We start from the raw sequence: 17,195 nt of genomic DNA, 5'->3' as shown, positions 1-17,195 counted from the left end.
AGCGACCTCCGAAAGGGTCTTTTGGGTCATGGTACTGATGTGCATTTTGTCTTGTGTTTTTATTTTTGATTTCTTGTGGCTAGGTGGGTACCCTGAAGTTAAGTTGTGGAGAGGTTTCATGCTGGAATACCCCTTAACGAACCTTCTATAGTACCCAGCAAAACCAAGAAACGACTTTAACTCTCGCAGAGTCTGTGGGACAGGCCATGTTTTAAGAGCCGAAATCTTCTCAGGGTCAGTCTGGACACCATTTCTGGAGACCACATGTCCCAGATAACGGACAGAAGTCTGGAAGAAGACGCATTTCTCTGGTGACAGCTTTAACCCAAACTCTTTTAGATGAGTGAGCACTTTCATGAGTCTTTCTTCATGTTCCTCAAGGGTTCGGGAGAATACTATCACGTCATCAAGAAAGACCAATGCATCCTTCAAATGCATATCCCCCATGCACCGCTCCATTAACCTCTGGAACGTGCTGGGGGCGTTCGTTACACCCTGAGGCATTCTGTTGAACTCCCAGAAGCCGAGAGGGAACACGAAGGCCGTCTTCGGTTTGTCTGCTTCTTCGACCTCGATCTGGTAATACCCTGATTTTAGATCAAGAACAGAGAACCACTGTGAACCATTGAGGGCTGAGAACGTGTCCTCTAGCTTCGGAAGGCTGTACGCATCTTTTATAGTCTGGAGGTTTAGACGCCTATAATCAATGCACAACCGGACTTGGCCGTTCTTTTTCCGGACTACCACTATGGGTGACGCAAATGGGGACTCTGACTCTCTAATAACTCCTGCATCAAGGAGTTCCTGAATGTGCTTCCGGACAGCCTCAATGTCCCGTGGGTGGATTGGCCGGGCACGTAGTTTGAAAGGCGTGTCATCTGAAAGTTTTATATGATGTCGCACCTGGTCCGTCCGGCCAAAATCCAGGTCATGCTGTGCAAACACCTCAGGCATGCCGCTGAGCTGCTGAGTAATGCGCTGTTTCCATTCCAGTGGAACTGGGGAGTCACCAAAATTGAAAGTTATGGTGGGCTCTTGGAAAGACGGAGTCTCTGGAGTTCTCTGGGGTGGTTCTGACTGTTTGGTCTTGTTGTGTTCCTTTAATAGGATGGTCTGATAAGCACTAACCTCTGCAATAGTACACTTGGCAGGGATGACAATGTCGTGGTCAGACTCGTTGCTTATAACAACTGGCAACTTGTGGGGCCGCCGATGGGGAAAGTCAACCAGACCGGCTTTAAGTAGCAGGCCACCGGGCAAGGGGGACAATGACGGGTACTCAATGACAACTGATTTTTCATCCTGAAGGCCCTTGCCAAGGGTGACTCCCTCCACCACTACAGTTGAACCAGCTGGAATGACTTGAGGCATCTTGCCTAGTAGCTTCACTACTCCCTGATGGTTGTCACTTGTCTGCTTCCGTCTCAACTCAATGATTTTGAAAACTACTTTGTAGCCATGTGGGAGGGGTTGACGATCGGCTAAGTCAGTCTTTGAGTAGATGTCGAACAGTACATCTAGGGTGTTTGTGCCTATAAGCATGAGGGATTGTGAAGTGTCAGGGACGATTAAAGCAAGTGTGTTTACATCTACTGGAACACCTATAAAGTCCTTTGGAAAAGTTATGGTCATTTCTATATAGCCAAAGTAAGGCACTAGCTGTCCATTAGCACCTTCCACTTCTAAGAGGTCATGTAGTGGCTTGATCTTTTGCTCCGAAAGGTGCTGCTGGTAGAATGACTCAGGAACAGTGGTAACTTGGGAGCCTGAGTCAAGAAGACAGTTGACTTCTTCACCTCTCACAGTCACTTGAGCTGTACGTCTGGCACCAATCAACTGTTTAGGGAGTTGGAAAGATTGTTTCTGCTCTGAATGGTTTAAGCCAGAACATGGTTGTGCTTTGACAATCTTTGCTGGGGTACTTACTTTGTTAACCTCAGCTGTGATTTTGTCGCCATTGTTTACGTCTGAGGGACGTTGTTGACTCTCCTCACCTCCTGTTTGTCCCACAACAGGAACTGTTAGATGTTTAAAGGTGAAACTGTACAATCTCGCACTTCCCACTGGCGTTGTTTCTCTTCCAACCGCTTCTTTTTTTCTGCTACTAGGTTGGGGTTAGCAGGGTCAACACAGCATGGAGCGATATGTCCATCTTCACCACAGTTGAAACAATACCAGGGCTTGGGTCTGCCTGTTTGCCTCTTTGAAGTCTGTCTTTGCATACGTCCATCTACATCATGTGGCTTTGACATCTTACTCTGCGGCTTCCCTGCAGATCCCTTACTGTTTGCAAACTTTGTCTTTTTCTGTGACATGAATGTAGTTAGTTGACTTTGCAGACTCGCCACCTGCTTTCGCAGATCCTCAATAGCAGCAATGCCACTCTCATGTTTCTCCTCTGGTTCACAAACATGTACACCCTGGAACTGTAACTGAGTTCTCTGCTTTGTGGTGCCAATGTGTTTTCTCATACGACTAGTTTTTGCTTGCTGTCGATCTTCCTCAGAGCGAATCATTAACAACAGGTCTGAGAATTGGGGTGGGCTGCTCTTCTTTTGTTCAAGTTGCAGGGCGCTGAGTAGGTCGTTGTCCCAACATCCCCTGCAGAACTGTTTAAGTAGGTGTTTGTCCACTTCTTCACATGCAACTCCCCCCCTCTTCGTGGCTCTGTTTAATGCTAGCTGTAGCCGGTGAAGGTAAGTGGATGATTTCTCACCTGGATCTTGAAGGGTGTTCAGGAATTGAGCGAAAAGCTCCTCCCCATCTTCTACAGTGCCAAAGGCAGAATCTAGAAGCTGCAAATAAGTTGCAGGTGGTGACTCGGGCCGTAAACTCTTAACTATATCAGCTGCTGGTGGGAGCAGGCTCTCATGGATCTTTCTGGATATTTGCAGGGGGGACATGCTGGGATCATTTTGGAGCAGTTCAATTTGTGTGCGCCATGTGTCATAATCAGTTTCGTTGTTAGGTCTGGGAACCTTACCGGAGAAGGAACGGAGTCTCACCTGAGACTGGATGTGTGGGAACACATCTTGCCTTCGTACGATATGCTCTACCACGACCTTCTGAATGTCAGGTGGGTTCAAGTCAGTTACTGAAAGGGACGCTGCTCTCCTTCCATTAGTGAGAGGAACATGATCGGTGGCACCAATATCACTTGGTGTAACATCTGAATGTGAGGTGTGACACTGTCGCTCTTTAGGAGCGGGTGGAGATACAACAGTGGTCTCGACATACGTGGGAGAAGGTTCTTCAGAGGTAGGTCGCATGGCTTCAACATCCTCCCCAATCTGACACATCATCTCCTTCAGCACCTCACTGTAGTCTTTGCCACTCAGCTTGGCTAGTTCCTTGAGTTCAGCCAAGTAGGTCTTTGTAACATTACTCCCAACCTTGGTAGTGTACATGCTACTGAGTGTTTTAATTTCATAGACAACGCTGGGATCAACTTGTGCTGTGTACGTGTATGGCAAACGAGGTTCTAAACCTTCTAAGGCTGAACTGCTAGAGTATTCAACGATCAGGTTTTGGTAGAAGTCGGACAGTGAATCATCAACAAAAAGGACTCTTGCGATTTTACCATACTGTTTCAAAAAGTCAATGACGTGTTCATCTTTCTCAGATACCTGTGTTATCCCAGCGACAACAACCGCATTAGGTATTTTGACACCAGACTTTTGTATGAAATCCATGCTGGTCATTGCCTCAATATTGATGCTCAAATCAAATGGCTCCTGGCTGGCTCGCCACTTCTGTAACCAGCTTTAAGGTATAAAGGTGAATTACAGCGCAATAATTACTTGGGCTCGTAATAAGACCCTGGCCAGAATCAGAAGACACCAAATTCGCATGGAGCCAAAGTATTGAGCAGCAATAATGACCTGGACACAATGTTAACTTTTGAGTAGCCACTCTTGTATTGTTACAAGGTATAACAGATATTTGTCCAATTTGTACAGATAAAGTAAAAAAATAAAATAAAATAAAATAAATAGTGTGCACACTCAAACAAAATAAAAGTACTCGTTGGGGCCCTTTAAGAATTTAGAGTTAAGCTGGCGATAGCCAACTTCAAAGGTCCTTGTGAGTGTAATTGGAATGTATGAGTGTGTGGTGTGTATCTTCTTTTGGGTAGATCGTCCTCAAAGTGGTTGGCTCGCCATCTATCACAACCGGGATATCGTCCTGGTCCTTGGACTTTTCTGTCCTCTCCAAAAAACCTGACCTATAATCCAGGTCATAAAATGTACATTCTAATCAGTCTGTTTCAGATGCACTGTTTTTAAGGTTAAAATGTAAAATCAAAATATTGCATCAACCTCATATTCATTGCATCAACATCTTAAATCTTATCAAATCTCACAGTTCTGTTGTACAACATTCAATTTTCAAGTATATCAAATATGAGAACTAAACATCTAAGTTGCTCAAATATGTCTCTATTCATGTAAACATTAATTAAACAATACTTATGGTAAGTAACCATTGACATTCAAAATACAATACACCATAACAAATTCAGAACTATGTGCAAATAAGCAACAAAATATACATGTGAGTTCAGTTCAGAGGTATTAAAGCAGTGTGCTTAATTTCTCCACACTATAGGCCTATTCGTGAGAGAAAAATGCACTAAAAATTACCCTCTAGGTTACTTTAAACTCACAGTGAACTGCCAAAAATTAGCTTTAGAGCAGCTAAGAACATGTTGCTCACCGTTGCTCTGTTTCACAAAAGCTCAACATACACTGGTGTCGGAATTGCAGCAGCTCTCCGGATGAAAGGTGAGTGGTTAGCCTGTGAGACACCGAGCTAGCATTAGCGTGATCACGACGGTAAGTCTCTACAAGTTTTTTTCTTCGGAATAACACTTGTCTTACCGACATTGCTTCTCTCCTTCATCCAGCCACTCGACTCCGGATTTCCAGCAGGTGAGTATGCTGGCTTCCTTTCCTCTCAATTCTGAGTTTATTCCCTCTCTTTTGTCCGTGGATTTCTCGGTTTGAGTATCAGATGCCTCCACTCCTCTTGCTGAGATGAGAAAAAAAAACCCGGGAACTCCATGCACCTTCACCTCACTTCCTGGCTGACAGGGTCAATACGGCCTGGGTAGGCTTTGATTGGTTGCTGAGCTAGTTGCCCTCACGTGGGGTGAACTGAGAGGTGCATTCAATGGTCATAGGAAATATGACACTTTGTTGGTGTGGACAGTTAAAATAAAGAGAATAAATACTCTTTCTTCTCTATCATTGGTGTAAATGTGTTGTTTTTTTTCCATCTGGGCTACATAATCCCTTACTTTACTTGTTACTTGAAAAAGTAATCGGATTAGAGTAACGCGTTACTTGTAACGCGTTACTCGTAACGCGTTACTGCCCATCTCTGCTTCCAAGCCAAAAATAACTATAACAAGTGAGAAGCAACAAGATATTACACACACTAGTAAAACAGATCTAAAGGATCTGTCGAGAGTTGTCATATAGTAGCCTTTGTATGGGGCTAGAAAATCAAATGTCAAATACCAGCAGGGGCTTCAAAGCAGCACAGCACTTGAGTGAATACACTCTGTTGCTTTCAATGAGGCTGGCAGAGAGGCCAAATTTTATTATGTCATTTAGATTTCAACTACCACTGCTATGAGAATGTAAACATAACCAAGGCTCTGTTTTTCTTGCAGTCCATTAAGGTCTTGACCAATTCCTGTGAAGAGGAAGACCAGGCACGAGAGGCGGGATATACTATAGCCGGAGAAGAGATGTTTAAAAAACGGGTTCTTACTTCATGAAGACGCATAGGACAATAGTGAGATTGTAGTTACACCAATTCTATGCATTATTCAGAGTTCATTCTACAGTACAAAGGCCATTCCATCAACCAGCTGACTCTTGGGTGTTCAGCTGATCAACCATACTTTTGGTCACAAAGCAGATGCTATGTAACTTTGTAAAATCATTTTTGAGACTATGTTGTAGCCTTGCAGTTATTGTAAGCAACATCTGCTTCTTTTTCAAATTAATTGTGCAAAATGTGGCAGCAGATGGGACTTTCTGGAAAATATGGCTCATGTCAGCAAAGACAGATTGGTTTTTGACACAAAGCATAATGAATGCAATACTCCTGCACTTAAATTTCAGCTGAAGGTTCTAGAATTTGCAGTCATGGGTAGGTGGGAAAAACACATTCTCTACAGCATACACAATAGGAGATGGGAGCAAGAAATACAGGGGTGTTATAAAAAGTGCTAACTTTATTTGGACAAGTGATACATTTTCTGATTTATCTCAGTCTAAAATTCCCCAGGACCTCACTGTCACCAGGAAAGACAGGTTTTATTCTACTTTCATCTCATTTCAGTTCAATTCAATTTTGGTTATATAGCACCAAATCACAACCTTATGGCGCTTTCTATTGCAAGGTAAAGATGCTACAATCATAGAACGAAATCCACAACAATCAGACTTTGAGAAGGAAAAACTCCCTTTTGATAGGAAGAAACCTCTTGCACAAACAGAGGAAGGAATGACAGCCATTTGCTGTGACTGGTTGGCAGTGAGGGGAGCAAGACAGAGCAAAAGAAACACGGTGGAAGAAGGCCAGAAATTAATAATAACTAATGATTAAATGCATAGTGGTGTATAAACACATAAGCCAATGAAGACGAAGCACTCAGTGCATCTTGGGAAGGCCCAGCAGCCTAGGACTATTGCAGCATAACTAATGGAGGGTTCAGGGTCACGTGATCCAAGCCAAACTATAAAATTTATCAAAAGGAAAGTTTTAAGCCTAATCTTAAAAGAAGAGAGGGTTTCTGTCTCTCGGAGCCAAAATGGGAGCTGGTAAAAGGCAATTTGGATTTGTAAAAATAAAGTGATTAGTGACAAAATACATGTGGATACTGTTCTAAACAGAATATGTAGAATAGTCTGCATGAAGAAAATATTATACATGTAGTCCAGAGAAGGTCAATCAAAAAGTGGAGTCTGACAATATATCACAAGGGATCATACTAAAGGTTTTTCACATAGGCACTTCAGTTCTAAACTTTTCTAGACATTGCTCATTGTACCTAAGAATGCAAAGTGTAAAAAGGACAGATCAGATACTAAATGGCATTGTGGAATGTTTTTTTCAACCATATCCGCTCAGTCATCCAAATTTTCCTTAATAGGTAAAGCTGGAAGCATACCACACTTCACATTTAATTTTTACATCAAACTATTCATCTGTAACCTGACAGGGACACAAAGCAGATGAACACACACATTTAGACCTGGTAAGATGTACACAATTTTCAGTGGAAATAATGTTGCAATTCAGATATTAAATTTTCAAACCTTTCAAATTGTTACTCAACAGCATTTAATGATCACATTTCAAAGTGTGAACATATTTCATCATAGAATGCAGGATCAGATTCTGCAACCTGCTTTTTAAACTACATACAGTGGGGCAAAAAAGTATTTAGTCAGCCACCGATTCTGCAAGTTCCCCCACTTAAAATGATGACAGAGGTCAGTAATTTGCACCAGAGGTACACTTCAACTGTGAGAGACAGAATGTGAAAAAAAAATCCATGAATTCACATGGTAGGATTTGTAAAGAATTTATTCGTAAATCAGGGTGGAAAATAAGTATTTGGTCACCTCAAACAAGGAAAATCCCTGGCTCTCACAGACCTGTAACGTCTTCTGTAAGAAGCTTTTCTGTCCCCCACTCGTTACCTGTATGAATGGCACCTGTTTGACCTCATCATCTGTATAAAAGACACCTGTCCACAGCCTCAACCAGTCAGACTCCAAACTCCGCCATGGCCAAGACCAAAGAGCTTTCGAAGGACACCAGGAAAAGAATTGTAGACCTGCACCAGACTGGGAAGAGTGAATCTACAATAGGCAAGCAGCTTGGTGTGAAAAAATCAACTGTGGGAGCAATCATCAGAAAATGGAAGACATACAAGACCACTGATAATCTCCCTCGATCTGGGACTCCACGCAAGATCTCATCCCGTGGGGTCAAAATGATCATGAGAACGGTGAGCAAAGATCCCAGAACCACACGGGGGGACCTGGTGAATGACCTGCAGAGAGCTGGGACCAAAGTAACAAAGGTCACCATCAGTAACACACTACAACGGCAGGGAATCAAATCCCGCAGTTCCAGACGTGTTCCGCTGCTGAAGCCAGTGCATGTCCAGGCCCGTCTGAAGTTTGCCAGAGAGCACATGGATGATACAGCAGAGGATTGGGAGAATGTCATGTGGTCAGATGAAACCAAAGTAGAACTTTTTGGTATAAACTCAACTCGTTGTGTTTGGAGGAAGAAGAATACTGAGTTGCATCCCAAGAACACCATACCTACTGTGAAGCATGGGGGTGGAAACATCATGCTATGGGGCTGTTTTTCTGCCAAGGGGACAGGACGACTGATCCGTGTTAAGGACAGAATGAATGGGGCCAAGTATCGTGAGATTTTGAGCCAAAACCTCCTTCCATCAGTGAGAACTTTGAAGATGAAACGAGGCTGGGTCTTCCAACATGACAATGATCCAAAACACACCGCCTGGGCAACAAAGGAGTTGCTCCGTAAGAAGCATTTGAAAGTCCTGGAGTGGCCTAGCCAGTCTCCAGACCTCAACCCCATAGAAAATCTGTGGCGGGAGTTGAAAGTCCGTGTTGCTCGGCGACAGCCCCAAAACATCACTGCTCTTGAGAAGATCTGCATGGAGGAATGGGCCAAAATACCAGCTACTGTGTGTGCAAACCTGGTAAAGACCTATAGTAAACGTTTGACCTCTGTTATTGCCAACAAAGGTTATGTTACAAAGTATTGAGTTGTATTTTTGTTATTGACCAAATACTTATTTTCCACCCTGATTTACGAATAAATTCTTTACAAATCCTACCATGTGAATTCATGGATTTTTTTTTCACATTCTGTCTCTCACAGTTGAAGTGTACCTCTGGTGCAAATTACTGACCTCTGTCATCATTTTAAGTGGGGGAACTTGCACAATCGGTGGCTGACTAAATACTTTTTTGCCCCACTGTATAGTGACTGAAAGTCATTTCAGTCACATCTTCAAGATTCCAGCTGTGACAGGAATTTTTCCTTCATTGTGACTGATTACGCACCAAAAAATGATTCATGGCTAATTAGTGTGTTGTGTATTTGAACTCTATACAGATTAATTTTATGTAAGCAGCAACACAGAGTAAATGGTTCAGCAGCAGGGAACTTGTCCACAAGTCACAAAGTTTTAGAAATGTAGATAGTGTATTTGATTCTTAGCTGAAAATAAATCGGCATTGTCCAGCGACCATTCATGACTGTTTATTTATAAATACTCTCATGTGAAATATAACACCAAACAAATACCTAACTGTGACTTTGTGTAAGAGAAAACCTGGAGTTTTTTAGGCTTGACATAGTAATCTTTTCATGTTTTTCTAAATCTGCTTTCTGAAATAGGGTAACGTATAGAATTAAATGTTCTTTTTGTAACTAAAAAGACTAAAACCTTCAATTTGAAAGATCGTGAAGTGTTAAACATTTTGTTCTTGTTTTCTTGCATTTTTTATGCATTTGAAAGTGTTATTTCACACTCAAGATCTATTTAAAGAAACAGCATGTGTACTGAACTTTGAAAGCCCATAAAAATGTGTACAGTGGCCAGACATTACTAATGCAAGTAATATTGCGAGCCACAGTTATTGGAAAGGAAAAATAAAACTACACCCCGATTAACAATGCAGGAAAAAACACACAGTGAAAGGAACATTTCAGTCAAGCAGAAAAAAGAATGTAAACATCCTTCTCCCTCCATGAATTGGTCAGGTTAAATTCAATCTCCTGCACTAACAATGAGACCCTGAGTAACCCACTCCCTCACAGCTTGAGACCACTCAGTGCAATAGCAGTAAACATGCTCACAGGTATACCAGCCCAGGAGCAGTTCACACAGCAGCACTGCACTACAATACTGCATATAGATGAATCCCTGCTACACTAGAATGTCTTCTTTACTTTCAGGCTCCTCACGCTCTGCAACAATTAAGAAATAAAAAAAACAAAAACAAATTCACATCCTTGCACATTTAGATTTCTCTCCCCATCTTACATTTACCTTGCATATTTTACACACATACACACACATTTTACAGTTCTTTTTCCTCTATGATGGAAGAAAACCAACTAAACATCAAGAACATTCTGGAAATCATTTGTGTTTTCTTACTATATTAATTAATTAATAAATTAATTACTTATATTAATGGTCCAAATATGTCCAAATATTGTGGCTGTTATCTTTTTAAAATCCACTTTGTTCAGGTACAGGAAGTTTAATTATACATGCTGCCATGGTGCTTTTTCACATATGAAATCTGCCAGTTCTACAGGGGGCAATAATTCTCTTGTCATCTGTATGTAACTTTGATCTAGCAGAGTACTATTAGTTTACCCAGCTAATATTTGTTTCTCGGGTAGCTTTTTCAAGTAATTGATAAAAGGTCAAAATGACTGATTGATAAAATATAACTACTCTATTGGATTCTAGCCTTGCACACCTGTTGCTTTTTTTAGTTGGCAGTCAAGGTACAGGGTAGGGGCCCTTACATACTAGGAACCAGTACTACAAAGAACGTTCAGTATAGCCAAAACTTTGGATCCTCCCACTGTCCGTGCACACAGATCCGAAATTCTTCCAAGAATGGTGACTTTGTTTTCTGGAGAGTTGACTGGTCAGTATGCACTGATATTATACCAGTTCATGTCTTATCCGCTCTGGAACAGGTCAGTTCCTTCAGTATAAGTTAGACCTGAACTGCCTTTGTAGTACTAAAAAGTCAGGGTTAACACCAAACGTAGCTAGATAAGCCCACATCCCATTTTGAAGTAAACGCCTCAAGTGTCCTTTGCTTTAGTCCATCTCCACAACACCTTACATACCCAAACTACAGCCTCACTAGATCAGGACTGGTGCTTCCCCCATTGCATTCCCTTTTTTATTTTTATTTTCTTAATTTTTAAATTGTAGAAATGATACAGCGCCTCTGTTGTTTTAAATGCTTTCATAACCAACCCAAAGTTCTTTTAGAATTAAACTTTGCTACATGGCAGAAATTGCTGTGTTTATTTTGACATGGCAAGATCAAGACTGAGATGAGACAATAAATTATTTTAAACAGTCACCAGAACAGAATAGAATAGAATCTTCAGCCATTTCTGTTATAAAAAAGACAAAAAAAGCATTTTAAATGGCACTGAGAGGAAGTCCTCATGTTAGAGATGTGAAAAGGCCGCATAAGGACGTTGCAATGGTGGCTGTGGAATAAAGTAAAATAATAAAGTCTCCTTCTCATGTGTTTTGCACTTGATTTTACTGTCTTTTTCACTCTTACTCGCTGCTTAGGTTTAGGAACTAAGAACTACTTGGTGAGGAAGTTCAGTATAAATACATACACCTTCGCAGCAGCTACCCTTTGCACTAAAAAAAATAAGGAGTTGGAAGAGAGCACTTTCTCACTAATGCACTGCTGCTAAAGGACACCTGGTGTGTCTAGAACATACCAGCATTTACTAAATGATATGTTTTTAATGCTTTGTTGAAATTGATCCTTTAACAGTGTAAGCCATGTGAGAAAGCCATGAAGGAAAATCATTTTCCCAGTCCTGATCCAACTTGATCGGTCAGTTGGAATGACATTAATGTTGTAGGAACAACACCATATCCAACACATTTGTAAGCTGTTGTTAGCTCTAGTGAGAGAACAATGCCAACAAGGACTAACATCTTAGTTAAATATTAGTACAAGTATAGAAAATATTTAACATTTTTGAGAGATTTTGTTTGACAGTTTTAAGAAGCAGATCCAGGAGTCCTGCATTATTTGTATTTGCCATTTAAAGTACAGTTTAACTCACTGTGCTGCAGTTTTAAGAGGACTGAACTCCTAACCCAAGCAGAGTTAGAGCCATGCTCCTCTTATTAATCACCCTTCTGGCTTCCTCCTCACTCTCTGACCACTTCATCATTCTCCTTCTCTTCAATTTTCTCATGCAACCGCGCACGCACACACACACACACACACACACACACACCCTTTCTTTCCCCTCAGAGTATTGCACTGTTGTCCAAACAGACCGAGCGTGCGGTGACCCTCTACTGCAGCAGTGTATCATAGATGGACAAAAGAGAATATGTACACAAACACTCAAAATGTTATTGTAGCAATTCGACTGTGTGATACCATTTGCTGCCAGACCCCACCACCCCAACTTATATTTCTACAGAGAACTGTGTGGAAAATGTGGACTTTTTAATGCAGCGTAGCTCACTTATAGCCTGAATGAAAGCAATACAAGATAACAATTTCTATCCTTGGCACAGCTTCAGTTAGTCATGCAGGAGTGATGAAAACAGAAAAAACAAAAAATGAGACATTGAAGGACATCAAAAGAGCAGAAAAACAGATATGGAAAAATATATTCAGCATGATGCAGAGAAGCAGGGGGCACTAACCATGATGATCGCTAATGATTACACTGGAACCAAAATCGCTTTTCTCCACAACCTCAACAAGTTTTCAGTCAATGTGAAGTATGTGGACTGTCAAGCGAAGGGAGACTGGCCTAATCACTTACACAACCTCTAAGCTTGTTGCTCTGTGGGAAGGCCTGGAGACAGTTTTGAGAAATATCTTTTCATTAGATGTGGGTGCTGCGCTCTCAGTAAAAGCTCATTGTCTTGACTTCTATCAGTCACCTACACATCCAGAGCTCAAAGGACAACTGCCATAAGGCACTTGTAGATTATTCCTAGGGTAACTACTGTCAGACACAGATCAGCCTACAATGCACATAGTCCATGGACTGAGGCACTTAAGGCATTTTCTCTTCTCTGGCATTTCAAACATTTGCTCAAGAAAACAGAACCATGATATTTAGCCCTAATTTGTGTCCCTGTCCATTACCATTAATTTCACAGAGTTTAAAGCTATGATTCTCAAAGTTTTGGTGGTTGAGAGCCAATTTAATGGGGACACATTGGATTGAGGGCTGCATGGGTTAAATGCGACACAGTGGTGGTAATGTCATGGTTTGAGGCCAGACAGCTGGCCATCATTGATAAGTTTCACATTATGCATGTCAAATTTCACATTTGACATTGTGACATTTCACATGTAATAAGGGTCAAAACCATTAATTCAATGTTATGATTGAATTGAATTATTGAGACTGACATATAGAGCTGCAGAGGGACTCTGCAAACATGCTTACACATCATTAGAATCTAGCTGATATTTTTCCGGGCCAAGGGAGTCCGAACAGAATGTCTTAGATAATACGTAGAATCAGTAGGCTGAGAATTGTTAGATAATATTAATGCAGTAAGGTTAGGTTAGGGAGGTGTTTTCCTTTCTCTATCTTTTTCCAGAAAAGGAGCAGATGGTAGATGAGGTCAGACGTGGACGGAGTGGAGGAGAAGATCCGCAGGGGAGAAGACAGTTTCCCAGAAGAAGATAGTCGTAATAATACTTGTTTTTGTTGTGGTATAAAACTGTAATGCCCGCTTACAGGCCCAATCTTTTTGTGAAACAGACCACCGATTCACATTGAGGTCCCGCATGCTGTAACTTATAATTTCAACTGCTGTACTTCCTTAAAGAAAGAAAAACGAACAGCAACACCCTTTTTGAATTATATTTGTAACTGGTATGGTCAGGGGGTTGTGTATAGGATTGTGCTTTATGTTGTTTTATGCTGTCATTTTGCTCTATTTTATAGTTCTCTAGCAATTTGGGAAGTGGCTATTTCTTTTCTTATTCCTTGGCAGTACCTGTACTTCGTGGTGTTATTTAGTCTGCTGTGATGATGAGTTGAATTTCAAAAAGAATACTCCCTTAGTGTCCTCCTGTGCTTTTATATCATATTGTATAGCAGTAGCTATAAACCTATGTGCGGTACATCAGTCTCATGTCTTGCACTTGAACTATGTTTAACTGCACTGTCCCTTTTAAATAAATAAATTCAAATTCAAATTATAACATGGACTGTATGAATGAAGGTAAAGTGACATATTCTTCTCTTGTCACCATCACAGAGTGCATAATGTATTACTAAGACGGCTAGTTCCCAACATGAAAGCAACCTACAGCAGTTCTGTGGGTGCTTCCACCCTTAAAATATTCAGTTTGCCAATATTCAGTGTCAAGGTCTGATATTATTTCTACAAGAAGCATTTCAAGAAATAGAATATCTTTGGAACATGATCATTTTTATTTATGTATTGTTCATTTTCACAGCTTGCATAAACTGTAATGGTCAAATCTCTGGTGCTCTGTATGAAAAAAATATAGCTATAATCTGACTTTCAAGTGTGTTTATGAATGAATCTCTAATCATTCGAACTCTACCAGCTTAAAAACAAAGAAGAAAGTGAGCCAACACAGACAATGACATCTGTAGCGGCATACATGCTGTGCTTTCTTCACATGTGAAGATGATTTGGGCTTTAGTGAATTTGTTCACCAAATGTTTATTTTCAACAGATATATATAAATATAAAAAAACTGAGGACGCGATAGTTTAAATAATTTGACTAAAAGAATTATTTGCTGATTTGCAGATCATTTGCTTGCAGTAGGAAAACACTGTTTTTGACAGACTTCATTGACCCTACACGGTTTAATAACTAAAATGTTTTCATGAGCAGGCCACCATTTAGTTTTTTTTCTCGACGAAACAACAACAACATATATAAGTGGGCATAGACGATAATGGTAAAGGCGAAGTTGCGCGTAAAGCCCTGTTCTTTAAAGCGCTACAGCACACACTCCCACATGTTTAGAAGGATCCCTCGCAGCCGTCTCACCTACTACTTGTGGCTCAAGTACTACTTGTACTGTAGATTTTTACTTTGTCTCGATGCCTAAAGAAACCACAGTGGGGACCGATAATTGCGATAATAAAAGCTTTCCACGACACCCACCTGCAGCACGGTCTTCACCGTGACCGGAGAGACCACAGTGGTGCATATCTTCTCGCCGTTACGCATCCCTTGGCCCATGATGAAGGGCATCGGTGTCGCGAGAGCGAAGGAAGCGAGCCACATGGTGCTGATGAGTTTCTTGGTGCGGCTGCGGGACATGATGCTCTTGGCTTTGAACGGGTGGCAGATGGCCATGTAGCGCTCCACGCTCAGGCTGGCGATGTTAAGCGCGGTGGCATAAGAGCAACTGTCCCGGAGGAAGTAGTAACCCCTGCACACGGCGTCCCCGAACACCCATGGGTAATGGAACCAGATAAAGTTGTAGAGCTCAATGGGCATGGAGAGGATCAGAATGAGCAGGTCGGACACGGCGAGACTGGCCAGGTGATAGTGTACGGTGCTCTGGAGGTTCTGCAGCGTCTTTCTGGTAATCAGGGTATAAATGGTGATGGAGTTGCCCAGGGAGCCTATGGCGAACAGAGCCAAGTAAATGATAGTGACAATGACTTTTGCGTACACATTCGTATTAACTTCCAGGTCCTCCTCATTACTTGTGGGACCGACGGTGCTGTTATCAAATGGAGGCAGTGAGTTATTCGCAAAAAGTTTCTGCGCCAACGAGCCAAAGCCGATCAAGTCGCTCCCCGAGAGCGTGAAGTTTAAATCCATTCTGCTTTTCTTCATGAAGGTATGGAACGAAAAGGTACAACTGAGCAAGCCGAGTGGATATGAGCCGTCGCGACTCGCTCTGGTTTAAGTCAGAGGAGACCACCCTTTATAATTTGGCACGACAGAAGGCGTGCTCGCTTATTGGTGCTGCTGCGATGACGCACGGCCATTCACTTTGTCCGTTAGTTCCATCTTGTCCGTTTATGGTTCACCTTGGAAACAAACAGTGCGATGCAATAACGCATCACGAATTAAAGGAATTTAATTTCAAATATGGTTTCTAATATAATTTTTTCTTCTTCGCTGTTTTTCTCTGTTATTTTATTTTGAACCCTTAACTTTCTCTCCAAGAAGCTTTTGTCCTCTTTCTTCTCTCAGTCAGCCTTACAAACAGAAAGAAATGATGTTATGTGTAAGTCGGAGACTCCACAACAGGGTACCAGACTTTACTCTGGGCCCCAGATAATGATTATGCTCATGATCCACTCCCAGTGTGAACTCCTTTGGACAAGAAGGAGAAAATGATTCTAATGGTTATTTCACAGCAGTAGGCTCACCTCTTTTTTCATTTTTCCCACATTGTTTATCACAAAGTTGTACATCTAAAGATTTTAATGTTCTTTTATGCATATCATTTCAGTTTTCCCTCACACCTGGGTGCTCATGTGTTGCTCATACATTATATAAGGCTTTAAAGCATTGTTTATGTGTTGCAAGATAATTTCTGTTGTGTGACTCTGCTGAGCATCAACAACCTGTCCATGACACCCTCCAAACTCTGATGAAACAGAACATAGCTTTCTGGTTGCTGCCCTGGGTCCCCTACAAATCAATACAAATGTATAGAATAGAAATAGAACCAGTGAATTATTTAACCTCTTAAGCCCCAACGCCCCCTGATACGGGGGCAAAAGGCAGGAGATCAGTTAGGCTTGGGGCTTAAGAGGTTAACAGTGGCTATTGTTTTAGTTATATGATTAAGATTTGTGGGATTCATAAAATAATATTTCTCTAAAAATATAATTTCATAGTCATTTGTCTAAAAAAGGGGGAAAGGAAAAATCCCAACATGCAACATTCAGCATGGTGCAAGTAATGAGGAGGACCTGGAAGTTAATACTGTATATTTTGATAGGAAAACAATTATATATTTTTACAGTTGCAACAGGCTTGAAAGTTAACATTTGGCATGATCACCTTTGTGCTTCAACACTCTCTTAGGCAGCTTTCCTGTAATTTCTTTAAGGAGGCTTCAGGAATAGTTCTTGAGGCTCATGGAAATGTTGGCTGCCTTTTGTTCTGCTCTCTGTCAGGATGATCCTACATTGCTTCAATAATGTTATGTTGGTCTAGGATCTGGGAGGCCAGCTCATGATTGATGTATGCTTTTGTATCCAGACCTGCTTTTTCCGCACTGACAATTTGTTTTAGGTCACCATTGTACTGACAATTGAAACTGTTGCCAATCAGATGCTTTCCAGATGAAATTGCATAGTCAATCAAAATCTGATGTTACGCACTATAGAAACACACTGTG

General features: G+C 41.3%; 2 protein-coding genes across 3 annotated transcripts in view; both read right to left on the bottom strand.

The window, feature by feature from the left end:
- Nucleotides 1-15,842, bottom strand: part of ntsr1 (neurotensin receptor 1 (high affinity)) — a 77,023-nt gene extending 61,181 nt beyond the window's left edge. The window contains exon 1 of the mRNA XM_085145557.1: nucleotides 14,990-15,842. Coding sequence (XP_085001683.1) covers nucleotides 14,990-15,673 — 684 coding nt within the window. The 5' untranslated portion in view covers nucleotides 15,674-15,842. The remainder of the gene's footprint in view (nucleotides 1-14,989) is intronic.
- LOC146494866 (paraneoplastic antigen Ma3 homolog) lies at nucleotides 1,436-5,305 on the bottom strand. 2 transcript variants are annotated; one of them, XM_085145552.1, is made up of 3 exons: nucleotides 4,881-5,305; nucleotides 4,717-4,797; nucleotides 1,436-4,225 (listed from the first exon to the last, which is right to left on the bottom strand). In XM_085145552.1, exon 3 carries the CDS (start codon nucleotides 3,699-3,701, stop codon nucleotides 2,022-2,024), a length of 1,680 nt encoding a protein of 559 aa, XP_085001678.1. In that variant the 5' UTR covers nucleotides 3,702-4,225; nucleotides 4,717-4,797; nucleotides 4,881-5,305; the 3' UTR covers nucleotides 1,436-2,021. The 2 variants fall into 2 exon arrangements, with proteins under 2 accessions (XP_085001678.1, XP_085001679.1); XM_085145553.1 differs by lacking the exon at nucleotides 4,717-4,797.
- Nucleotides 15,843-17,195: the final 1,353 nt, after the last annotated feature.

The sequence above is a fragment of the Neolamprologus multifasciatus genome, chromosome 20 (genome assembly GCF_963576455.1).
Source record: "Neolamprologus multifasciatus chromosome 20, fNeoMul1.2, whole genome shotgun sequence".
NCBI lineage: Eukaryota > Metazoa > Chordata > Actinopteri > Cichliformes > Cichlidae > Neolamprologus > Neolamprologus multifasciatus.
The sequence above is the reverse complement of the archived record's forward strand: the minus strand, read 5'-3'. Positions and strand labels throughout refer to the sequence as shown.